We start from the raw sequence: 20091 nt of genomic DNA on the forward strand, positions 1-20091 counted from the left end.
AATATATTTTCCATATACACAAAACACTTATTCCGCTCAAATTTTGTGCACAAATTTGTTTACATCCCTGCTAGTGAATATTTCTGTCTGTAATAAAGCCCTTTTATGGGGAAAAACTCATTCAGATTGTCTGGGCCTGGCTCCACAGTGGGTGGGCCTGTGCCTTCCCAGGCCCACCCATGGTTGCACCCCTGCCCAGTCATAAGAAATCCATAGATTAGGGCCTAATTCATTTATTTCAATTGACTGATTTCCTTCTATGAACTGTAACTCAGTAAAATCTTTGAAACTGTTGCATTTATATTTTTGTTCAGTATACAATATATGTATACATTTGTGAGTGGGGAAAAATGTACAACATATCATCGGTGTTGTTGGATTGATTTACATTTTTTTTGGAAATACATGGATAAAGGGTAGAAATTACATAACGTTTATAATGCTTAACATCATTTCTAATAATGTGTGTCATCATGAAGTTATTACTTTGTTTCAACTACTATACAACTTCCATATTATTATATCCGGGAATTTTTATTCTGGATGATTTATAGTTTCTTTATTTCCCTGCGCAATTTAACTGTCGTTCGACCTTTTTTTCACTCTGCCCAGAATAATTTTGATATAACTAGCAGGCGTTGCAATTTCGGAATCTGTCCTTGTATGATGGCGGACGAAAATTTCCACTGGAGAAACCGCAACGCATAGCCTACCCTGAATACGGAAAAAAATGAAAAAATAAAACTAATAAACCGAGCCCGGACGGACTGTAGCCTACACCTTCGTCAAAACAATCGGGCTCATTCCGGAAGATGTCAAGGTTGCAAGCTCGGAAATAAAGCCGTTTTAATTTTGATCATTTGAGAATGAATACCGGTAACTCATTTGATTTCAAAGCGTTATTTGTACAGTCACCTCTTGTGGATGAGGAGGATTTTGGAGCTCGAGCAAGCCTACTCGCATGAGCTGCATCATTTTGGGAGGTAGTCAAACCATTCTTTTTCGTTTTTTCTGATTTAGAAATCCTGAATTAAAAAAATGTGTACAGGCCGCAGTTGCTGATAGTTCACTCGACTCGCTCTTCATAATGAGTGAGGGTGTCTGTTTTCAAGCTAATGCATGTTTGGTGAGCATTATCAAAAGCAATGGTGTGCTGGCTTTAGTTTCAGTCACAAATTATCGGTTGATTTTAGACCGCGATTTCGAATAAAGTTTTCGAGTAAAACTCAGCTGTCTGCACTGGCTAATTAACCCAGTGGTCGATTGTAACTGATGAATTGTAGCTTTGGAAGCGTGTTGGAAGTTAAAGCAGTGAAGGACGAGGAGGAACAGTCTGAAAACAACCTTGCAGCCAGCCATGTTTTGTGAAATTTGCTTCAATTTTCTCTCATTCCATAATCATATCAATTGAGTCGTGACAGTGTTTGTTGTGATAAAGCGTAGGCTATTTGGTTCAATCGGTCGACATGAAGACAATGTTTCCAATTTCGAATATAATTTCTACTTCTGTTTTCGAAAACGGGGTAGGATTTTAATTCATTTCATTCTGAAATTGGCGACACCTGTCGGTAGTTATTTTGTGAAATTAAGAAATTCCAATTAATTTGTCGTTTTAAACATTTTATTGTAACCTTCGTTTTTAAAAACATTTTGTGACATTCATTTTCGTTAATTTCGAAGCAATTTTTGAAAAGTAAGCTGCATTGGTAGCCTATGATTACGACCTTTGACCGTATGAACGTTTGCAGTATGAACGATCTTTTTTTTATTGTAGAGCATAATTGGTAGATTGCACGACCTGCTGTTCGAGTGAATGTAAAACGAGAAACTGTTTGATACATTGCATATGGCCTCAGTCTTGAACCAGATTCGTTCTATCATTATGCGCTCTTTGATGTTGAATATGACAAACTAGGAGTAGCCTAGGCCACAGTTTGAATCAGGGTGTGTCAACTCCCATGACGTTTAAACAAAAAGTTTGAACTACTATATAGTTTTTGTAAATTTCAATAGTGACTATGTCCTTAATTTAAATAGCTTACCAATTCGCATCATCATACTTAAAATAAGACAATATAACTGCCTTAATTTACAGTGCAACTCTCTTACTCCATCAACCCAAGATCTTGACCGTATTAATCCAATTGTTGATGTAGGCTATAGCTTCACAATCTGTTTAGAACTCATGTCAATCTAAAAGCAGACTGTTAATCTTTGTTTCCACAGTTTAGATGCATATGAGTGTTCATATTTACCCAGCCCTATCAAGCTTTAACAAAGTGGCAGGCAGGGTCTGGCTTTTGAAAGGGTAGATTGGGGCCTTGATACTACTAACATCCTCTCTGATGTTGATGGTAATTGTGAGAGTGTTTTTAGTAGGCTACCGATATAGTAACGATCAGCCTAATCTTTAGGCTGGGTGTGCCTTTCCATAGTATTAAAGAAATAATGACATATCTAAGCTCCTAGATGTAGATTGGAAGAGAGGGTAAAGAGATGTGGTAACAACACTGTAATGCAAGAGCTTCTCGATGTCACCCATGCTGACATTCTTATATAAGAATTCCCTTTGCAATATACAATAGAATTGTGCTGTTTGAAAGGTCAAGGTTGCCCATCTTGAATTTGTTTTGTGTTTTGAGAAAGTATATAGAGCAAATTCATGTCATGTTCTGCTCGAATGATGAAATATGGTAAACAAGGAATACACCGGACTTGTGTCTAAACTTTGGAAATAAAACAAACACTGCCCAAATCAAAGGGAGCAGTATAGAAAGGAGGACCAATGCAGATTTTAGGAACAGGAAATACAATCACAACCAATTTCTCTGCTGTTTACAAGAATCTTGTGGACACTAAACAATTTCCCATATAGGATGGTTTGTCTATGTAAGTAGATCTGAGGGAGCCATTTTAGTTTGGTCATTTTGGCACTGACCTTCAGAACTGGACTGTGAATTTGAAGTGTTGGTGGAAATGTTGTACTTTGCATGCTGAACCTGAACCCTGACCTTTTCCCTCCACATTCAATCTAATAAAAAATGCTGGCTATGAATTACATCAGGAAATTCCAGGTTTTTAATTGAAGAGAATGAATGTATGAATGACAGGAATATTATTATTATTAAAATTCAGAGCAGCCAGGTAATGAAAATCATTTAGGATTTGTTTTGGTGTGAGGTTGCATTAAAGTGAAAGGCACCTTTTTATAGACCAACAACATGCAACTTGAATTGTACATTTTGATGGTGTTCTGTGCTTCATATATAGTATATGTTAGTATATGTTATATAGACCTAAATATTTACCCACCCAGGTGACAGACACTGTGGCTTGTGGGATCTTGGTAGAAGGGAGACACAGGACTGTGCAAGACAGCTTTTTGCACCAAGAGGTACTGTAGGGTGTAATGGTCTGCTTGTGAACCCCAAAATATCTGCTTCCCCAATTTAAAACAAAACAACTCAATAGGTCTGTAGAGAGATGGGGAGCGAGAGAGAGCAAACCCTGTTGACAGTTCATAACAATTAATGAAAGCTTGACCATCTTTCACTAGCTAGAACTTAGTGTCATTTACTTTTGTCTAGAGTGCAGTCCAAACTTTATGTAGGCATAGCTGTGTTTTTAGGAGGCCTTGTTGCAATGTAGGTAGATGTAATCCTTCCTTCTGAGCATTTGGATGTTCTTGCTGAGAGCTACGACAGCTTAGCAATTACAGTTGCTAGTAACTTTTTTCTTTCTTCGTTGTTGGCCAGGTAAACGTTGGCATCTGTACAAATCTGCCAAACGCATCAGCAGTTACCTACCTTTTATGAGCATAGTTGTCCTGATAAGTCTCTGAAAATGACATCACTCGAGTTAGGGCCAGCAGGATAGTATTTCAGGTTTGGACGGCTACATGAAAGAGCTTTTGGCATTTTGGGAGTTTGTGTATTCTGTGCATATTTCCCCCTCTACTTAAAATGAACCTTATTGGTCTCATGAATAATTCATAAGGACACTCAATTGCTGCAGCAAAGCTGAATTAAGGCCAGTCTGTACAGTGGTTTTATGCACATAGGAAGTGTGTGCTTTTTGTGTCAGGTTTCTAACGGTTTCAGGGCTCAGGTTGCCTTTCTAAAAATACTATTTTATAAAGATAATTTAATTTCTGTGGAACAGCGGGAAAGTCTCCTCTTGTGCTAATGAATCTATAAATCACAATGGAGCAGGTTTACCAGACCTGCCTCAGCCTGCACTGCAATTTAGATTTTCATAAAAAATGTAATCTGCCAGCGTACAAGGGCTTAGCGGCAGACCGGATGCCGCCCTGAATTTCTAATTTTAGGGCTGCTCTTTCAGGATTTATTTTTGTATAATTCAAGTCCGCTTTTCAAAATCTCTAGTTATTAAATTTTAATTCACAGCATTAACATATAAATTGAAAAGTTTTTATGGGGGTTTGGAGCGCATGTGGATGGAATTTTACGAGTTGACGCAGTTCTGTTTCCAGACCATTCCGGCTAATAGAAGGAAATGTTGGAGGGAGAAAAAAAAACGATTTTCCCATTTCTCTGCATTATTGCTTTTAAATTTTTTTTTATCGTTGGTTGGAAGCCATCTTGAGAGAAATTTATTACACCGAGGGGGCTAGGAAAATGTGCTTTTGATTAAGGAGCGAGGGAAAGCATTCAGACTGAAATAGGTTTTGGTCATCCCTGTGGCTGACAATATTCTACTCACCACTGATACTCCTCTCTGCATAGCAGGAATATAGGGAACCAATGTATTGATTTCAATCACAGGAGGTTGGTGGCACCTTAATTGGGGAGGACGGGCTTGTGGTAATGGCTGGAGCGGAATGAATGTATTTGTATTTATTATGGATCCCCATTAGTTCCTGCCAAGGCAGCAGCTACTCTTCCTGGGGTCCATGGTTTCTGTGTTTCATGCTATTCCATTCTCTCCATTCCAGACGTTATTATGAGCTGTCCTCCCCTCAGCAGCCTCCACTGATTTAAAATGTTTTTTTATTCATATATATTCAACCAATTTCTATACTCTTGTTTCTCTTATTTTGTATCAGAATTGGTTTAGTAGTGCATCCTTTGTTCTGTTATTAGCCCATCATGCCTGTCCACATTTAGCCTTCTATTTCAAGTATCTTGACCCATCTTGATGCAATGTTTCATTTATTTTTCCTCCAATGTTGACCTTTCCGACATCATTAGCAATGAGACTGATTAGCTTAGTAATGTAGTCTAGCACAAATATTATGTTTAATATCCATGCAATGACATTTAACAGCTGCCCTCAATCTTGAGGAAAGCAGGCGTCTATTTAAATGGGGAAATTTCATGCTAAACCAGTGTCATAACATGCAGTCTCGCATACACACACTGCCTATTGCCTAAAAAAAGCCCTCATATTGAATTGATGCTGCTTTGATCCGATTTGATATGACACGTTTTCAGAAGGATCTGGTGGAGTATTTTGCTATTTCATGGTTGATATGACAAACGGATCTGGTATAGTATATTCGACCAGATCCTTTGGAAAATGTGTTATGTCAGCCATGAAATCGGAACATTTTAACCATGAAACAGACATTTGAATAATTTATGAAATAGGAAAATCATCGTCTGTTTTCCTTTGTTGGTTGAACCAGTTGTGTGAAACAAGGTTAAAAAAACATTGATGGGAAAAATGTTTTAGTTGTCGTGCTTCAATTACCTGAAGTTGCAAGAGGTAAAGCTTCTGGGATCAATAAAAATGACAGATGGCAAGTTTCACATTTTCAATTTGATAGAAAGAATACAGCAAGCCATTTTGTTTGCAGGGAAATATACTAAGGTTAGGCTATACAAAATGGAAGCGTAATATGGGTGCCAAAACGATTCATCAAGACTCTGAAAGATTTCAGACTATTTAGAAGCATAAAGCATTTGTTCAAGAATTTAAATAGGTAAATTCTTCAGACTTATATATTCGGTCGCTTCCCCTTTTCTCTTCTAATGTTGAATTTACCTTTTGTCTTCATTTTAGTAAAACCCGTTGTAATGGGCTACATTAATGCATGAGAAATGTGCTCAATATACAACCATTTGCTCATTGATTGATTTTCATCCATTTAAACCATAAGAGGGGAGTGGAGATCAATGATGCCTTCCCAGAATTCAGTTGTTCTTTAGTCAATGTCCATACATGCTATTTCCAGGCTGTTTTTGAAGTGTTGTGACACGGTGTTTTTGACATCTTGGAAGTAGGCCCATTGGATTATTTGGACACGTTCTGTGTGTTTCTTCCTGATCTCGATTGACTCTGAGAATGGTCAAATTCCATAATGTGAATAGCAAGATGTCTAAATCCTCATTAAAAAAAAAAAAAAAAAAAAAAAGTCTGGTGTTTGGACTGTCATGCCGTTGTAGTTATGTGATGTAATTATTTAAACAGTGAGGGAAGGTAAAACTAAATTAGCCCCTACACGAGGCCTACAACTTTATTTATTTAACTAGGCAAGTCAGATAAGAACAAATTCTTATTAACAATGTTGGCCTACCAAAAGGCTTCCTGAGGGATTAAAAATATAGGACAAAACATGCATCACGACATAAAGAGAGACCTAAAGATGACAACACAGCATGGTAGCAACACAAAACATGGTACAAGCATTATTGGGCACAGACAACAGCACAAAGGGCAAGAAGGTAGAGACAACAATACAGGTGAAAATATCTGTATCAGTAGCTAGGTTTCCATCCAATAGGTGACAGATTTTCATGCGAAGCTTCTAAAATCAGCTTGAAGAAAAATCAGTATGTAACACTTTACTGCACACAATGTACTTTTTTGCACGAATGAAAATCTTAAAGTTCAATGTGTTTTACATCACATTCTCAACTTTACTGATAGTTTTGCTATTTAACGCAATAGTTTTTGTGCCAAATGGGCCTACTCTGGTTTTGGCACTTGCGCTTTAGCCAGCAGCTCGCACATACAGTGCAGGTAGGCTAGTATACATGATGAGATTATTATGGATAAGAGCGGGAATATTTTAATTTCGCAAATGGGGGTCAAGCATCGATCATCATGTCACCAGAATAAGGCCCTCAATTTTTATTGGAAAGGAGCATCAAGCTCATCACTGTGCACTTTCACCACCCTGTGAAGTTCATCATAACTTATTTCATCTGTAGCCTTAGTGGGAGGACCACACACCATATAATCGTGTGACTTCAAGTTTACTTCGAGATGATGGTTATTATATCAATATTTGTGCCATTTGTTGCATAATTAATTTAACAACCCAAAAAGATCCCACCATATCGAACTATCGGCATTTATAAAAATGTCCAGAAACCTGTTTCCGTCACAGCTGTCGTGGTGATACTGTATGACTCGTATAAAAACGTGGCTGTGTGACCTTATGAGAGAAAGTCCATGAAATGGCATATTTTTTTATAATGTAGCTTGTTTCTCAGAGGCTGCAAGATATATCTTCAGTTGATCCTTGTTTGTTTTTTTTTCACCTTGAGTTATCACAAATTTGACCAGATGAATTGCATGATGATGATTCCAGCGCAGACGCAAACTAGTCTCAACTAGCCCAGTCTATTTATCAATAACTCATTCACATCGCTGCCGTCCAAGCAGCACAGATTTAATGCCTACGTGTTCTAATTTTGTGAAAAAATGTATCACATTCTGCCATTTATGGTATGAAATCCAATCATGTCCAGCTCTGAGAGGGATTTCACATTTTGTATTTTTCTTCTCGGCTGATATTCCCCTCCATGTAGCTTCCTGCTTTCACTTGTTCCAGATAGGACTGTGTTTTTGTTTGAAATAAAGCTCTCGTCATAATTTCCAACACAACATGGCGCACAGCCGTGACACGGCTGCTGCTGAAATGAACACTCAGCCGTTCCCTTTGCTTCCCAAATTAGCTTTTACGGCCTCCAATCTGCCCAGGCGTGTTGAATTGAATTGGCCTCTTTTGAGGGAGATTAGAATTTCCAATGTTTCCATTGTCGGTTAGCTACTTTTCTTTGCAGGCATCATTTTATTGAGTAGGCTAGATGTCAGGGGCGGTTAGTCATTTTACATTTATTCTAATGCTGTATGAGATTAGTATAGCCTCAGCCCATTAAACTGTTGAACCCATGCAGATATGAAAAACATGGAGTTTCTCCCACTGTCCATTTCTCTACCAGATCAGGAGCACCATGACCAAGCAATGTAGACTAGATTTCAAAATTAGGGAAGTGCGGCATGAAACAATGGACATGAAACAATGGACATTTCAATTAGGCCTAATATTTGTTTAACAAAGTTTTTTTTATGACATTGTTGTGTTGAACCAATGCCCTTTTCAATATGGCCAGCTCTGTTTTGAAGGAGCACTTCAACCTATTGCCATCCAGCAATACTCCCTCCACAGCTTGGTCACCTAAATAGAAAGTTCTGCACAATTATTCATATTTAGGGTGACAAACTGCAGCTGCCCATGTAACTCTGATCTGTTTTAATAATTAGCGCCAATGTCGGTCAGTTATCGCTTCCAAGAAAAGGTGTGTAAAATATTATTAGTGAAATTCTCATCTTTCCACAAAAAAAATCTGTCCTCCCGGGTATAAGTCTGTTTTGTTTGGTTGCATTTTATGCGTCCCCTCTTGACTGGAGTCCCCTCATAGTACTATGGTACTTACAGTAGAAGGCTGGGTCATTTGGATGTTTCTGAAATTAGAGCACCTGGGCACTATGGATGTATTGTCATCATAGGTCACCCATAGGTCACCCATACACAATGAAGCACTGTGCTGTAGGGCTAATTATACATAATGATCATGCATATCTCTCCCATCTATTCCCCTGCTATTTTTGGCAAACTACATTGTCACGAGTCACCTATTTTTTTTATTTTTGAAACTTTTTTTTATTTTATAGATACCAGATTTGGTATCCCTCTTGGTTAGAATAGACCTTTTCATCTCAATAACAATAATGTCCATATGGAGACAATTTTGAGAACCATAAAATGTCCCTTTCTGTTATTGGTACACCAGACTACAGCTCTCTCTCAGAAGTATGTTGGTCAGGCATATGGCAATCCCAGTTTGTGGGTGTTACTGAGTGTCAAGTGCCTTGCCTTAGAGCTGTCTAAAAATAGGTTTTTCAGTGCTCGGTTGCCTTGATGTTGTCCCTTGATGTTGTATTTGAACTGCACCTGTTTCAAAGAAAAGCAGCTGTTTTTGGCGAGGTCAATTTAGTAAATCTGTATTGTTTGTTTCTCCTCTTTCCTGGCTGTCTGTTTCTCTCACACATATTCTCACTCTCACACACACACACAGCCCTAGGAACGCTGGCCCTGAGTAGTAGGAGTCATGAGTGCTCAGGAGGTGCCTACCAATCCTGCGCAGGAGCAGGTTGACACGGGGGATGGAGTCCCAGATGGCCCCACCGCTACCCCGACGACCGCCACCCTCGCTGTCCCGGTCACAATAAAGAAGGAGCCTGGCACGCAGGGGGCCAGTAATGGGAAAGATGTGCCTGCCGAGATCTGCGTGGTCCTCGGTGGAGGAGGAAAGTCTCGCAATGACCAGACCCAGGGTATGACCCCTTAACACATCACCTTCCACTCCACACACAATGTGCAGGATCATTTTGCATCACCCTCTGTGATGCAAAATGAGTTTTCACATTTTAAACCATGATGTAAAAGGGCTGACCCAAAACGAACAAACCCAGACTGTAGGAAAGAGGACCGCCTTTCAACACATGTTCCTGTCATTTTACCTTCTACATCTGCACTCTTCTACATGAACTATCTCAGATGGAATGTACAGTATTCATACCCTTTGACTTATTCCACATTTTGTTGTTACAGCCTGAATTCCAAATGGATACTTTTTTTTACATCTTCACACAATACTCCATAATGACAGCGAAAACATGTTTAAAATGTCTGTTTTTTTGCAAATGTATTGCAAAAGGTCATTTCTGTATTTCAAAGTATTCACACCCCTGAGTCAATACTTTGTAGAAGCACCTTTGGTGACGATTACAGCTTTGCACATCTGGATTTGGGGATTATTCTTCCTCGCAGATTTTCTCAAGCTCTTAAATTAGATGGAGAACGGCGGTGAACAGCAATCTTCAAGTCTTTCCACGGAATTAAAGTCTGTTCTTTGTCTGGGCCACTCGAGGACTTCCACATTCTTGTTCTGAAGCCATTCCAGCGTTGCTTTGGCTGTATGCTTGTTGGAACGTAAATCTTCGCCCCATTCTAAGGGTGTTTGCACTCTGAAGCAGGTTCTCAAAGGCTTTGTCTGTATTTGGCTCAATCGATTGTTCCCTGTATCCTTACCAGTCTCCCAGTCCCTGCCACTGAAAATCATCCACATAGCATGATGATGCCACCACCAGTGGTGTAAAATATCTAAGCAAAATTACTTTAAAGTCCTCTTAAGTAGTTTTTTTGGGTATCTGTACTTTACTAATTTTGACAACATTTACTTTACTACATTCCTAAAGAATGTACTTTTTACTCCTTATATTTTTCCTGACAGCCAAACACTTTGTGACATGAAAATGGTTCAATTCACACACTTATCAAGAGAACATCCCTGGTCATCTCTACTGCCTGTGATCTGGAATTTGAACTTAAGGAATTTGAACTTTATTTATACATTTTAATACTAAAGTATACAGTACCAGTCAAAAGTTTGGACAACTACTCATTCAAGGGTTTTAATTAATTTTTTACTATTTTCTACATTGTAGAATAATAGTGAAGACATCAAAACTATGAAATAACACATGGAATCATTTAGTAACCAAAAAAGTGTTCAACAAATCAAAATATATTTTAGATTCTTCAAAGTAGCCACCCTTTGGTTTGATGACAGCTTTGCACACTCTTGGCATTCAGCTTCATGAGGAATGCTTTTCCAACAGTCATGAAGGAGTTCCCACATATGCTCAGCACTTGTTGGCTGCTTTTCCTTCACTCTGTGGTCCAACTCATCCCAAACCATCTCAATTGGGTAGAGGTCGGGTGATTGTGGAGGCCAGGTCATCTGATGCAGCATTCCATCACTCTCCTTCTTGGTCAAATAGCTCTTAAACAGCCTGGAGTTGTTTTGGTTCATTGTCTGGTTAAAAAACAAATGATAGCCCCACTAAGCTCAAACCAGATGGGATGGTGTATCGCTGCAGAATGCTGTGGTAGCCATGCTGGTTAAGTGTACCTTGAATTCTAAATAAATCACTGACAATGTTGCCAGCTAAGCACGATCACACCACCACCTCCATGCTTAATGGTGGGAACCACACATGCAGATATCATCCGTTCACCTACTCCACTTTTCACAAAGACAGGGCGGTTGGAACCAAAAATCTCAAATTTGGACTCGCAAAGGACAGATTTCCACTGGTCTAATGTCCATTCTTCATGTTTCTTGGCCCAAGCAAGTCTTTTCTTCTTATTGGTATCCTTTAGTAGTGGTTTCTTTGCAGCAATTAGACCATGAATAACTGATTCATGCAGTCTCTTCTGAACACTTGATGTTGAGATGTCTGTTACATGAACTCTGAAGCATTTATTTGGGCTGCAATATTAGATGCAGTTAACTCTAACTTATCCTCTGCAGAAGGGTCTTCCTTTCCTGTGGCGGTCTTTATGAGAGTCAGTTTCATTATAGCGCTTGATTATTTATCGACTGCACTTCAAGAAACTTTCAAAGTTCTTGACATTTTCTGTATTGACTGACCTTCATGTCTTAAAGTATTGATTATTGTAATTTCTCTTTACTTATTTGAGCTGTTTATGCCATAATATGGACTTGGTCTCTTTACCACATAGGGCTGTATTCTGTATACCACCCCTACCTTGTCACAACACAACTGATTGGCTCAAACGCATTAAGAAGAAAATAAATTCTACACATTAACATTTAATAAGGCACACCTGTTAATTGAAATGCATTCCAGGTGACTACCTCATGAAGCTGGTTGACAGAATGCCAAGAGTGTGCAGAGCTGTCAAGGCAAAGAGTGGCTACTTTGAAGAATGTCAAATAAATCAAAATATATTTTATATAACTTTTTTTGGTTACTACATGATTCCATATGTGTTGATGTCTTCATTATTATTCTACAATGTAGAAAATAGTTTTTAAAAACTTGAATGAGTACAGTAGGTGTGTCCAATCTTTTGACTGATTAGTGTATTTGAGCAATTACATTTATTTTTGATACTTAGGTATAGTAGACTTTTACTCCAGTATTTTACTTGGTGACTGACTTTTACTTGAGTAATTGCCTATTAAGGTATCTTTACCTTTACTTGAGTATGACAATTGGGTACTTTTTCCACCACTGCTGTTAAACGGGGGATGGGCTGTGCCTGGTTTCTCCAAACATAGTGTTTTGCATTCAGGCCAAATGGTTATATTTTTGTCTCATCAGACCACAGAATCTTTTGCCTTATGCGCTGTCTTTCTCGTGCCTTTTTGCAAACTCCATGAGTGCCGTCATGTGCCTTTTTCTCTGGAGTGGCCACTCTCCCATAAAGCCCAGATTGGTGAAGTGCTGTAGAGACTTGTCCTTCTGGCAGGGTTCTCCCATCTCAGCCAAGGAACTCTGTATTTCTGACAGAGTGATCATTGGGTTCTTGGTCACCTCCCTGACCAAGGACCTTCTTATCCGGTTGCTCGATTTGGTTGGACGGCCAGCTCTAGGCTGGGTAGTTCAATATTTTTTTCCCAATGATGGAGACCTCTGTGCTCTTGAGAACTTTCAACACTCTATAAATGGTTTTAGACCCTTTCCCAGATACATACCTCATCCCAATTCTTTCTTGGAGCTCTATGGACAGTTCCTTGAAATTCATGGTATAGTTTCTGCTCTGACATGCACTGTCAACTGTGGGACCTTATATAGACACACACATGTCTAAACATTTCAATTTGTCATTATGGGGTATTGTGTGTAGATGGGTGAGGAGAAAAACATATATTTAAGCAATTTTGAATTCTGGCTGTAAAGTCGAGGGGTATGAATACTTTCTGAAGGCACCATCTATTTACTGAGCAATGAATTATTTCTGTCCCTATTTTAGAAGAAAATGTGGTTTGTCAATTCTCATCTAATATCTGTTTTTAACAGATAATTTATTGTCTGTGAAACAAGATGGGAAATGTATTTCAGTCTCGACTAAGTAAAATATTTACTTAGGTCCCCGAGGGGAGGTTTCCCGGACACAAATTAAGTCTAGTCCTGGACTAAAAAGGAAACTCGATGGCGAATCTCCATTGAAAATAATTTTAAGTCTAGGACCAGGCTTAATCTGTGTCTGGAAAATCACAGAGAGTGTTTAGGTACGATGTTGTTACACACAGATCTACGTTTATTAGGTACAGAAATCTAGTCCTGGGTTGGACCCCCCCCTTTGCCTCCAGAACAGCTTGTATTCTTCGGGCATTGATATGCTGCTCAATTGGTTTCAATAGACCTAATGTGTGTCAGGAAAATATTCTCCACACCATTACACCACCAGCCTGTATCCTGGCTCTGCCATCAGACCAATGGTATCAATGCACTCAACTATTATAGCATTTTCAACCATCTCTGTATTGCTTTTCCTCTGTCACACAGGCTCCTATGTTTGTGGGATATGTGGGAAGAAATATAAGTACTACAACTGCTTTCAGACGCACGTCCGTGCCCACAGAGGTAAGGAAGGCCTGCCCTGAAACACTAAGGCTTCTTTGTGTGATGACATTGGAAATGTTTGATAAGATTAAAATAATCAACTCAAGTCACTACAGACATGATTTAATAGCACCTAATTTTTGATAACCCCCCCCCCCCCCCCCCACGCTAAATATATATATATGGCATGATAATGCAAGCCCCGATCCGAAAGTCACATGAATCCAATTTTGGGGACCTAAAATTGGATTTGTGGCGTAATGTTATGTTTGGGGCTCATTTCTTATCATTAACTTGTCAGCTGCATTCATCCGCTAATACTTTAGAAGTACCCCCCTCTCCTTCCTGACAACCATAATTTTTAATGTGAGCGATGCCAAGTGTTGTCTGAGATCCGAGTGAGTCAAGCTGTTGTTATAAGCGTAGGCGCCACGCCAACAGCAGATCTCTTATGAATGTGTCTCTGTCTTTCCCCCCACAGAGTCCGATAGCATGCCAGGGGAGGGTGCACCACCAGCTCCCAACAGTGAGTAAACGGATGTGTATGCACACGCATTCACATGCACAAACAAGCACGCGCTCACGCATGAGCATACACACCGACTCACCGGTGTGTACATGCATACACAGGCGCACATCTACAGTGCCTTCAAAGTGTTCACACCCGTTTAATTTTTCGACATTTTGTTGTTACAAAGTGGGATTAAAATGGATTTAACGCCCTAGAGGCGATTGACGACACTGTGTGTGTAAGTAACAAAGCAAAAATCCACGTAAAAATCTGTCATTTTAAACTAGAGATATCTGTTGTTTTGCATTGGAAAGACATCCAGAAAATCGGTCTTCTCACGAAAACGTCTGTAGCTTCTGAACAGTTTGACCAACATATGAGACTTTCACGAACACTATGGTGGTCTCTGTTTTGCTCTACAACCCCCACAAGTGTCAGGGGACTCGTCTGAAGTCGAAACAGTTGATTAGCCAACTTCTGTTTGTAGCTTCCGAACCGCTTGGGCTACAAACTAATGTGATCACACGGTGGAAAGGGGACATTTTCATGAACACGATGGTGTTCTCCTTTTTGCTTATTTTTGTCTACCAAAAGTGTCACGGGACTCATCTGAATGTAACCGCTACCGATTTAAAAATGTTTTATGGAAGTGTGAAGGTAGTGTTGTTTGTTTCCTTGGGCTATAGTAGTAAAGGCCAAATTAAATATATATATATGTGTGTCATGCCTAAAGGGGTCCTAAAATTCATAATCAAATAGCTAAATAATTCATAGTTTGAACATCTTTAAAACAATACCATATGTTAGTGTAGACCCCCTCCCCCCCATGAATATTTTGTTGTTGATCTACACAAACTTGGAAGAAAAAATGTGAACAAACAAACACTAATACAGTGCATTCAGAAAGTATTCAGATCCCTTGACTGTTTCCACATTTTGTTATGTTACAGCCTTATTCTAAAATGGTTCAAATATATATCTATATACAGTGGGGCAAAAAAGTATTTAGTCAGCCACCAATTGTGCAAGTTCTCCCACTTAAAAAGATGAGAGGCCTGTAATTTTCATCATAGGTACACTTCAACTATGACAGACGATGAGAAAAAAAAATCCAGAAAATCACATTGTAGGATTTTTAATGAATTTATTTGGAAATTATGGTGGAACATAAACTTTTGTTATTGACCAAATACTTATCTCAATACTTTGTTATATACCCTTTGTTGGCAATGCCAGAGGTCAAACGTTTTCCGTGAGTCTTCACAAGGTTTTCACACATTGTTGCTGGTATTTTGGCCCATTCCTCCATGCAGATCTCCTTTAGAGCAGTGATGTTTTGGGGCTGTTGCTGGGCAACAAGGACTTTCAACTCCCTCCAAAGATTTTCTATGGGGTTGAGATCTGGAGACTGGCTAGGCCACTTACGGAGCCACTCCGTTGTTGCCCGGGCGGTGTGTTTGGGATCATTGTCATGCTGAAAGACCCAGCCACGTTTCATCTTCAATGCCCTTGCTGATGGAAGGAGCTTTTCACTCAAAATCTCACGATACATAGCCCCATTCATTCTTTCCTTTACACGGATCAGTCGTCCTGGTCCCTTTGCAGAAAAACAGCCCCAAAGCATGATGTTTCCACCCCCATGCTTCACAGTAGGTATGGTGTTCTTTGGATGCAACTCAGCATTCTTTGTCCTCCAAACACGACAAGTTGAGTTTTTACCAAAAAGTTATATTTTGGTTTCATCTGACCATATGACATTCTCCCAATCTTCTTCTGGATCATCCAAATGATCTCTAGCAAACTTCAGACGGGCCTGGAGATGTACTGGCTTAAGCAGGGGGACACGTCTGGCACTGCAGGATTTGAGTCCCTGGCGGCGTAATGTGTTACTGATGGTAGGCTTTGTTACTTTGGTCCCAGCTCTCTGCAGGTCATTCACTAGGTCCCCCCGTGTGGTTCTGGGATTTTTGCTCACCGTTCTTTGACCCCACGGGGTGAGACCTTGCGTGGAGCCCCAGATCGAGGGAGATTATCAGTGGTCTTGTATGTCTTCCATTTCCTAATAATTGCTCCCACAGTTGATTTCTTCAAACCAAGCTGCTTACCTATTGCAGATTCAGTCTTCCCAGCCTGGTGCAGGTCTACAATTTTCTTTCTGGTGTCCTTTGACAGCTCTTTGGTCTTGGCCATAGTGGAGTTTGGAGTGTGACTGTTTGAGGTTGTGGACAGGTGTCTTTTATACTGATAACAAGTTCAAACAGGTGCCATTAATACAGGTAACGAGTGGAGGATAGAGGAGCCTCTTAAAGAAGAAGTTACAGGTCTGTAAGAGCCAGAAATCTTGCTTGTTTGTAGGTGACCAAATACTTATTTTCCACCATAATTTGCAAACTTTATACAGTGTCGCAAAAAAGTATTTAGTCAGCCACCAATTGTGCAAGTTCTCCCACTTAAAAAGATGAGAGGCTTGTAATTTCATCATAGTTGAAATGTACCTATGATTAAATTACAGGCCTCTCATCTTTTTAAGTGGGAGACCTTGCACAATTGGTGGCTGACTAAATACTTTTTTGCCCCACTGTATGCACAGTGAGGGGGAAAAAATATTTGACCCCCTCTCAATCAGAAAGAATTCTGGCTCCCAGGTGTCTTTTATACAGGTAACGAACTGAGATTAGGAGCACATTCTTAAAGGGAGTGCTCCTAATCTCAGTTTGTTACCTGTATAAAAGACACCTGTCCACAGAAGCAATCAATCAATCAGATTCCAAACTCTCCACCATGGCCAAGACCAAAGAGCTCTCAAAGGATGTCAGGGACAAGATTGTAGACCAACACAAGGCTGTGTACAAGACCATCGCCAAGCAGCTTGGTGAGAAGGTGACAACAGTTGGTGCGATTATTCGCAAATGGAAGAAACACAAAAGAACTGTCAATCTCGCTTGGCCTGGGGCTCCATGCAAGATCTCACCTCGTGGAGTTGCAATGATCATGAGAACAGTGAGGAATCAGCCCAGAACTACACGGGACTATCTTGTCAATGATTTCAAGGCAGCTGGGACCATAGTCACCAAGAAAACAATTGGTAACACACTATGCCGTGAAGGACTGAAATCCTGTAGCGCCCGCAAGGTCCCCCTGCTCAAGAAAGCACATATACATGCCCGTCTGAAGTTTGCCAATGAACATCTGAATGATTCAGAGGACAACTGGGTGAAAGTGTTGTGGTCAGATGAGACCAAAATGGAGTTCTTTGGCATCAACTCGCCGTGTTTGGAGGAGGAGGATTGCTGCCTATGACTCCAAGAACACCATCCCCCACTGTCAAACATGGAGGTGGAAACATTATGCTTTGGGGGTGTTTTTCTGCTAAGGGGACAGGACAACTTCACCGCATCAAAGGAACGATGGACGGGGCCATGTACCGTCAAATCTTGGGTGAGAACCTCCTTCCCTCAGCCAGGGCATTGAAAATGGGTCGTGGATGGGTATTCCAGCATGACAATGAACCAAAACACACGGCCAAGGCAACAAAGGAGCAGCTCAAGAAGAAGCACATTAAGGTCCTGGAGTGGCCTAGCCAGTCTCCAGACCTGAATCCCATAGAAAATCTGTGGAGGGAGCTGAAGGTTCGAGTTGCCAAACGTCAGCCTCGAAACCTTATGACTTGGAGAAGATCTGCAAAGAGGAGTGGGACAAAATCCCTGAGATGTGTGCAAACTTGGTGGCCAACTACAAGAAACGTCTGACCTCTGATTGCCAACAAGGGTTTTGCCACCAAGTACTAAGTCATGTTTTGCAGAGGGGTCAAATACTTATTTCTCTCATTAAAATGCAAATCAATTTATAACATTCTTGACATGTGTTTTTCTGGATTTTTTTGTTGTTATTCTGTCTCCCACTGTTCAAATAAACCTACCATTAAAATTATAGACTGATAATTTCTTTGTCAGTGGGCAAACGTACAAAATCAGCAGGGGATCAAGTACTTTTTCCCCTCACTGTATATGTCCTCATCAATCTACACACAATACCCCATAACGACAAAGTGAAAACCGGTATTTAGATATTGCTGCAGGTGTATTAAAAAACAAATACCTTATTTACATAAGTATTCAAAACCTTTGCAATGAGACTCGAAATTGAGCTCCGGTGCATCCTGTTTCCATTGATCATCCTTTTGATGTTTCTACAAATTTGGAGTCCACCTGTGGTAAATTCTATTGATTGGACATGATTTGGAAAGGCACACACGTCTATATAATGTACGTCAGCGCAAAAACCAAGCCATGAGGTCGAAGGAACAATTCAGAGACAGGATTGTGACGAGGAACAGATCTAGGGAAGGTTACCAAAACATTTCTGCAGCATTGAAGGTCCCCAAGAACACAGTGGCCTCCATCATTCTTAAATGAAAGAAGTTTGGAACCACCAAGACTCTTCCTATAGCTGGGGCGGCAGGGTACCCTAGTGGTTAGAGCGTTGGACTAGTAACCGGAAGGTTGCAAGTTCAAATCCCTGAGCTGACAAGGTACAAATCTGTCGTTCTGCCCCTGAACAGGCAGTTAGTTAACCCACTGTTAGGCCGTCATTGATAATAAGAATTTGTTCTTAACTGACTTGCCTAGTTAAATAAAGGTAAAATAAATAAAAATATTTAAAAATAGCTGACTGCTCAGTTTGGCCTGTGCGATCTGGGGAAAAGGGCCTTGGTCAAGGAGGTGAACAAGAACTCAACAGAGGTCTAGGGTTGCTCTGGAGATGGGAGAACCTTCCAGAAGGACAACCTTCTCTCCAGCACTCCACCAATCAAGTCTTTATGGTAAAGTGGCCAGACGGAAGCCAGGCCCCTAACGGACTCTGAGAATCAAGATTCTTTGGTCTGATGAAACCAAGATTGAAATCTTTGGCCTGAATACCAAGCATCACGTCTGGAGAAACCTGGCACCATCCCTACAGTGAAGCATGGCAGTGGCAGCATCATGCTGTGGGGATGATTTTCAGGTCAGGATCGAGGGAAAGATGAACGGAGCAAAGTACAGAGATCCTTGATGAAAACCTGCCCCAGAGTACTCAGGACCTCAGACTGGGGTGAAGGTTCACCTTCCAGCAGGACAACGACCCTAAGCACACAGCCAAGACAATGCACTAGTGGCTTCGGGACAAGTCTCTGAATGTTCTTGAGTGGCCCAGCCAGATCCGGAGTGACCTGAAACATCTCTGGAGTGACCTGAAAATAAACTCTGCAAAAAAAAAGGGTCCTGAAAAAGGGACGCATCTGTCTTTCAAAGATAATTCGTAAAAATAAATAACTTCACAGATCTTCATTGGATCAGACATTGTTTCCCATGCTTGTTCAATAAACAATTAATGAACATGCACATGTGGAACGGTCGTTAAGACACTAACAGCTTACAGACGGTAGGCAATTAAGGTCAGTTATGAAAACTTAGGACACTAAAGAGTAGAGGTCAATCGATGAATTAGGGCCGATTTCAAGTTTTCATAACAATCGGAAATCTGTATTTAAAAAAAAATATATATATATTTTTAAATACCTTTTTATTTAACTAGGAAAGTCAGTTAAGAACACATTCTTATTTTCAATGACGGCCTAGGAACGGTGGGTCAACTGTCTTGTTCAGGGGCAGAACGACAGATTTTCACCTTGTCAGCCCGGGGGATTCAATCTTGCAACTTTATAGACCAATCTTGCAACCAACTAGTCCAACGCAATAACGACCTGCCTCTCTCTCGTTGCACTCCACAAGGAGACTGCCTAGGAGACTGCAGTAAGCCAAGGTAAGTTGCTAGCTAGCATTAAACGTATCTTATAAAAAAAACTATCAATCATAATCAGTAGTTAACTACCCATGGTTGATGATATT

The 20091-nt window shown here is 40.2% G+C and overlaps 1 protein-coding gene across 1 annotated transcript in view; it reads left to right on the forward strand.

Moving 5' to 3' along the window:
- Nucleotides 1-652: 652 nt before the first annotated feature.
- LOC115101180 (zinc finger protein 618-like) overlaps nucleotides 653-20091 on the forward strand; it is a 53855-nt gene continuing 34416 nt past the window's right edge. The window contains 4 exon segments of the mRNA XM_029620467.2: nucleotides 653-983; nucleotides 9330-9588; nucleotides 13636-13713; nucleotides 14174-14218. Of these exon segments, the coding sequence (XP_029476327.2) occupies nucleotides 9363-9588; nucleotides 13636-13713; nucleotides 14174-14218 (349 nt within the window). The 5' untranslated portion in view covers nucleotides 653-983; nucleotides 9330-9362.

This window comes from Oncorhynchus nerka, linkage group LG19 (genome assembly GCF_034236695.1).
Source record: "Oncorhynchus nerka isolate Pitt River linkage group LG19, Oner_Uvic_2.0, whole genome shotgun sequence".
In the NCBI taxonomy this organism is placed as follows: Eukaryota; Metazoa; Chordata; class Actinopteri; order Salmoniformes; family Salmonidae; genus Oncorhynchus; species Oncorhynchus nerka.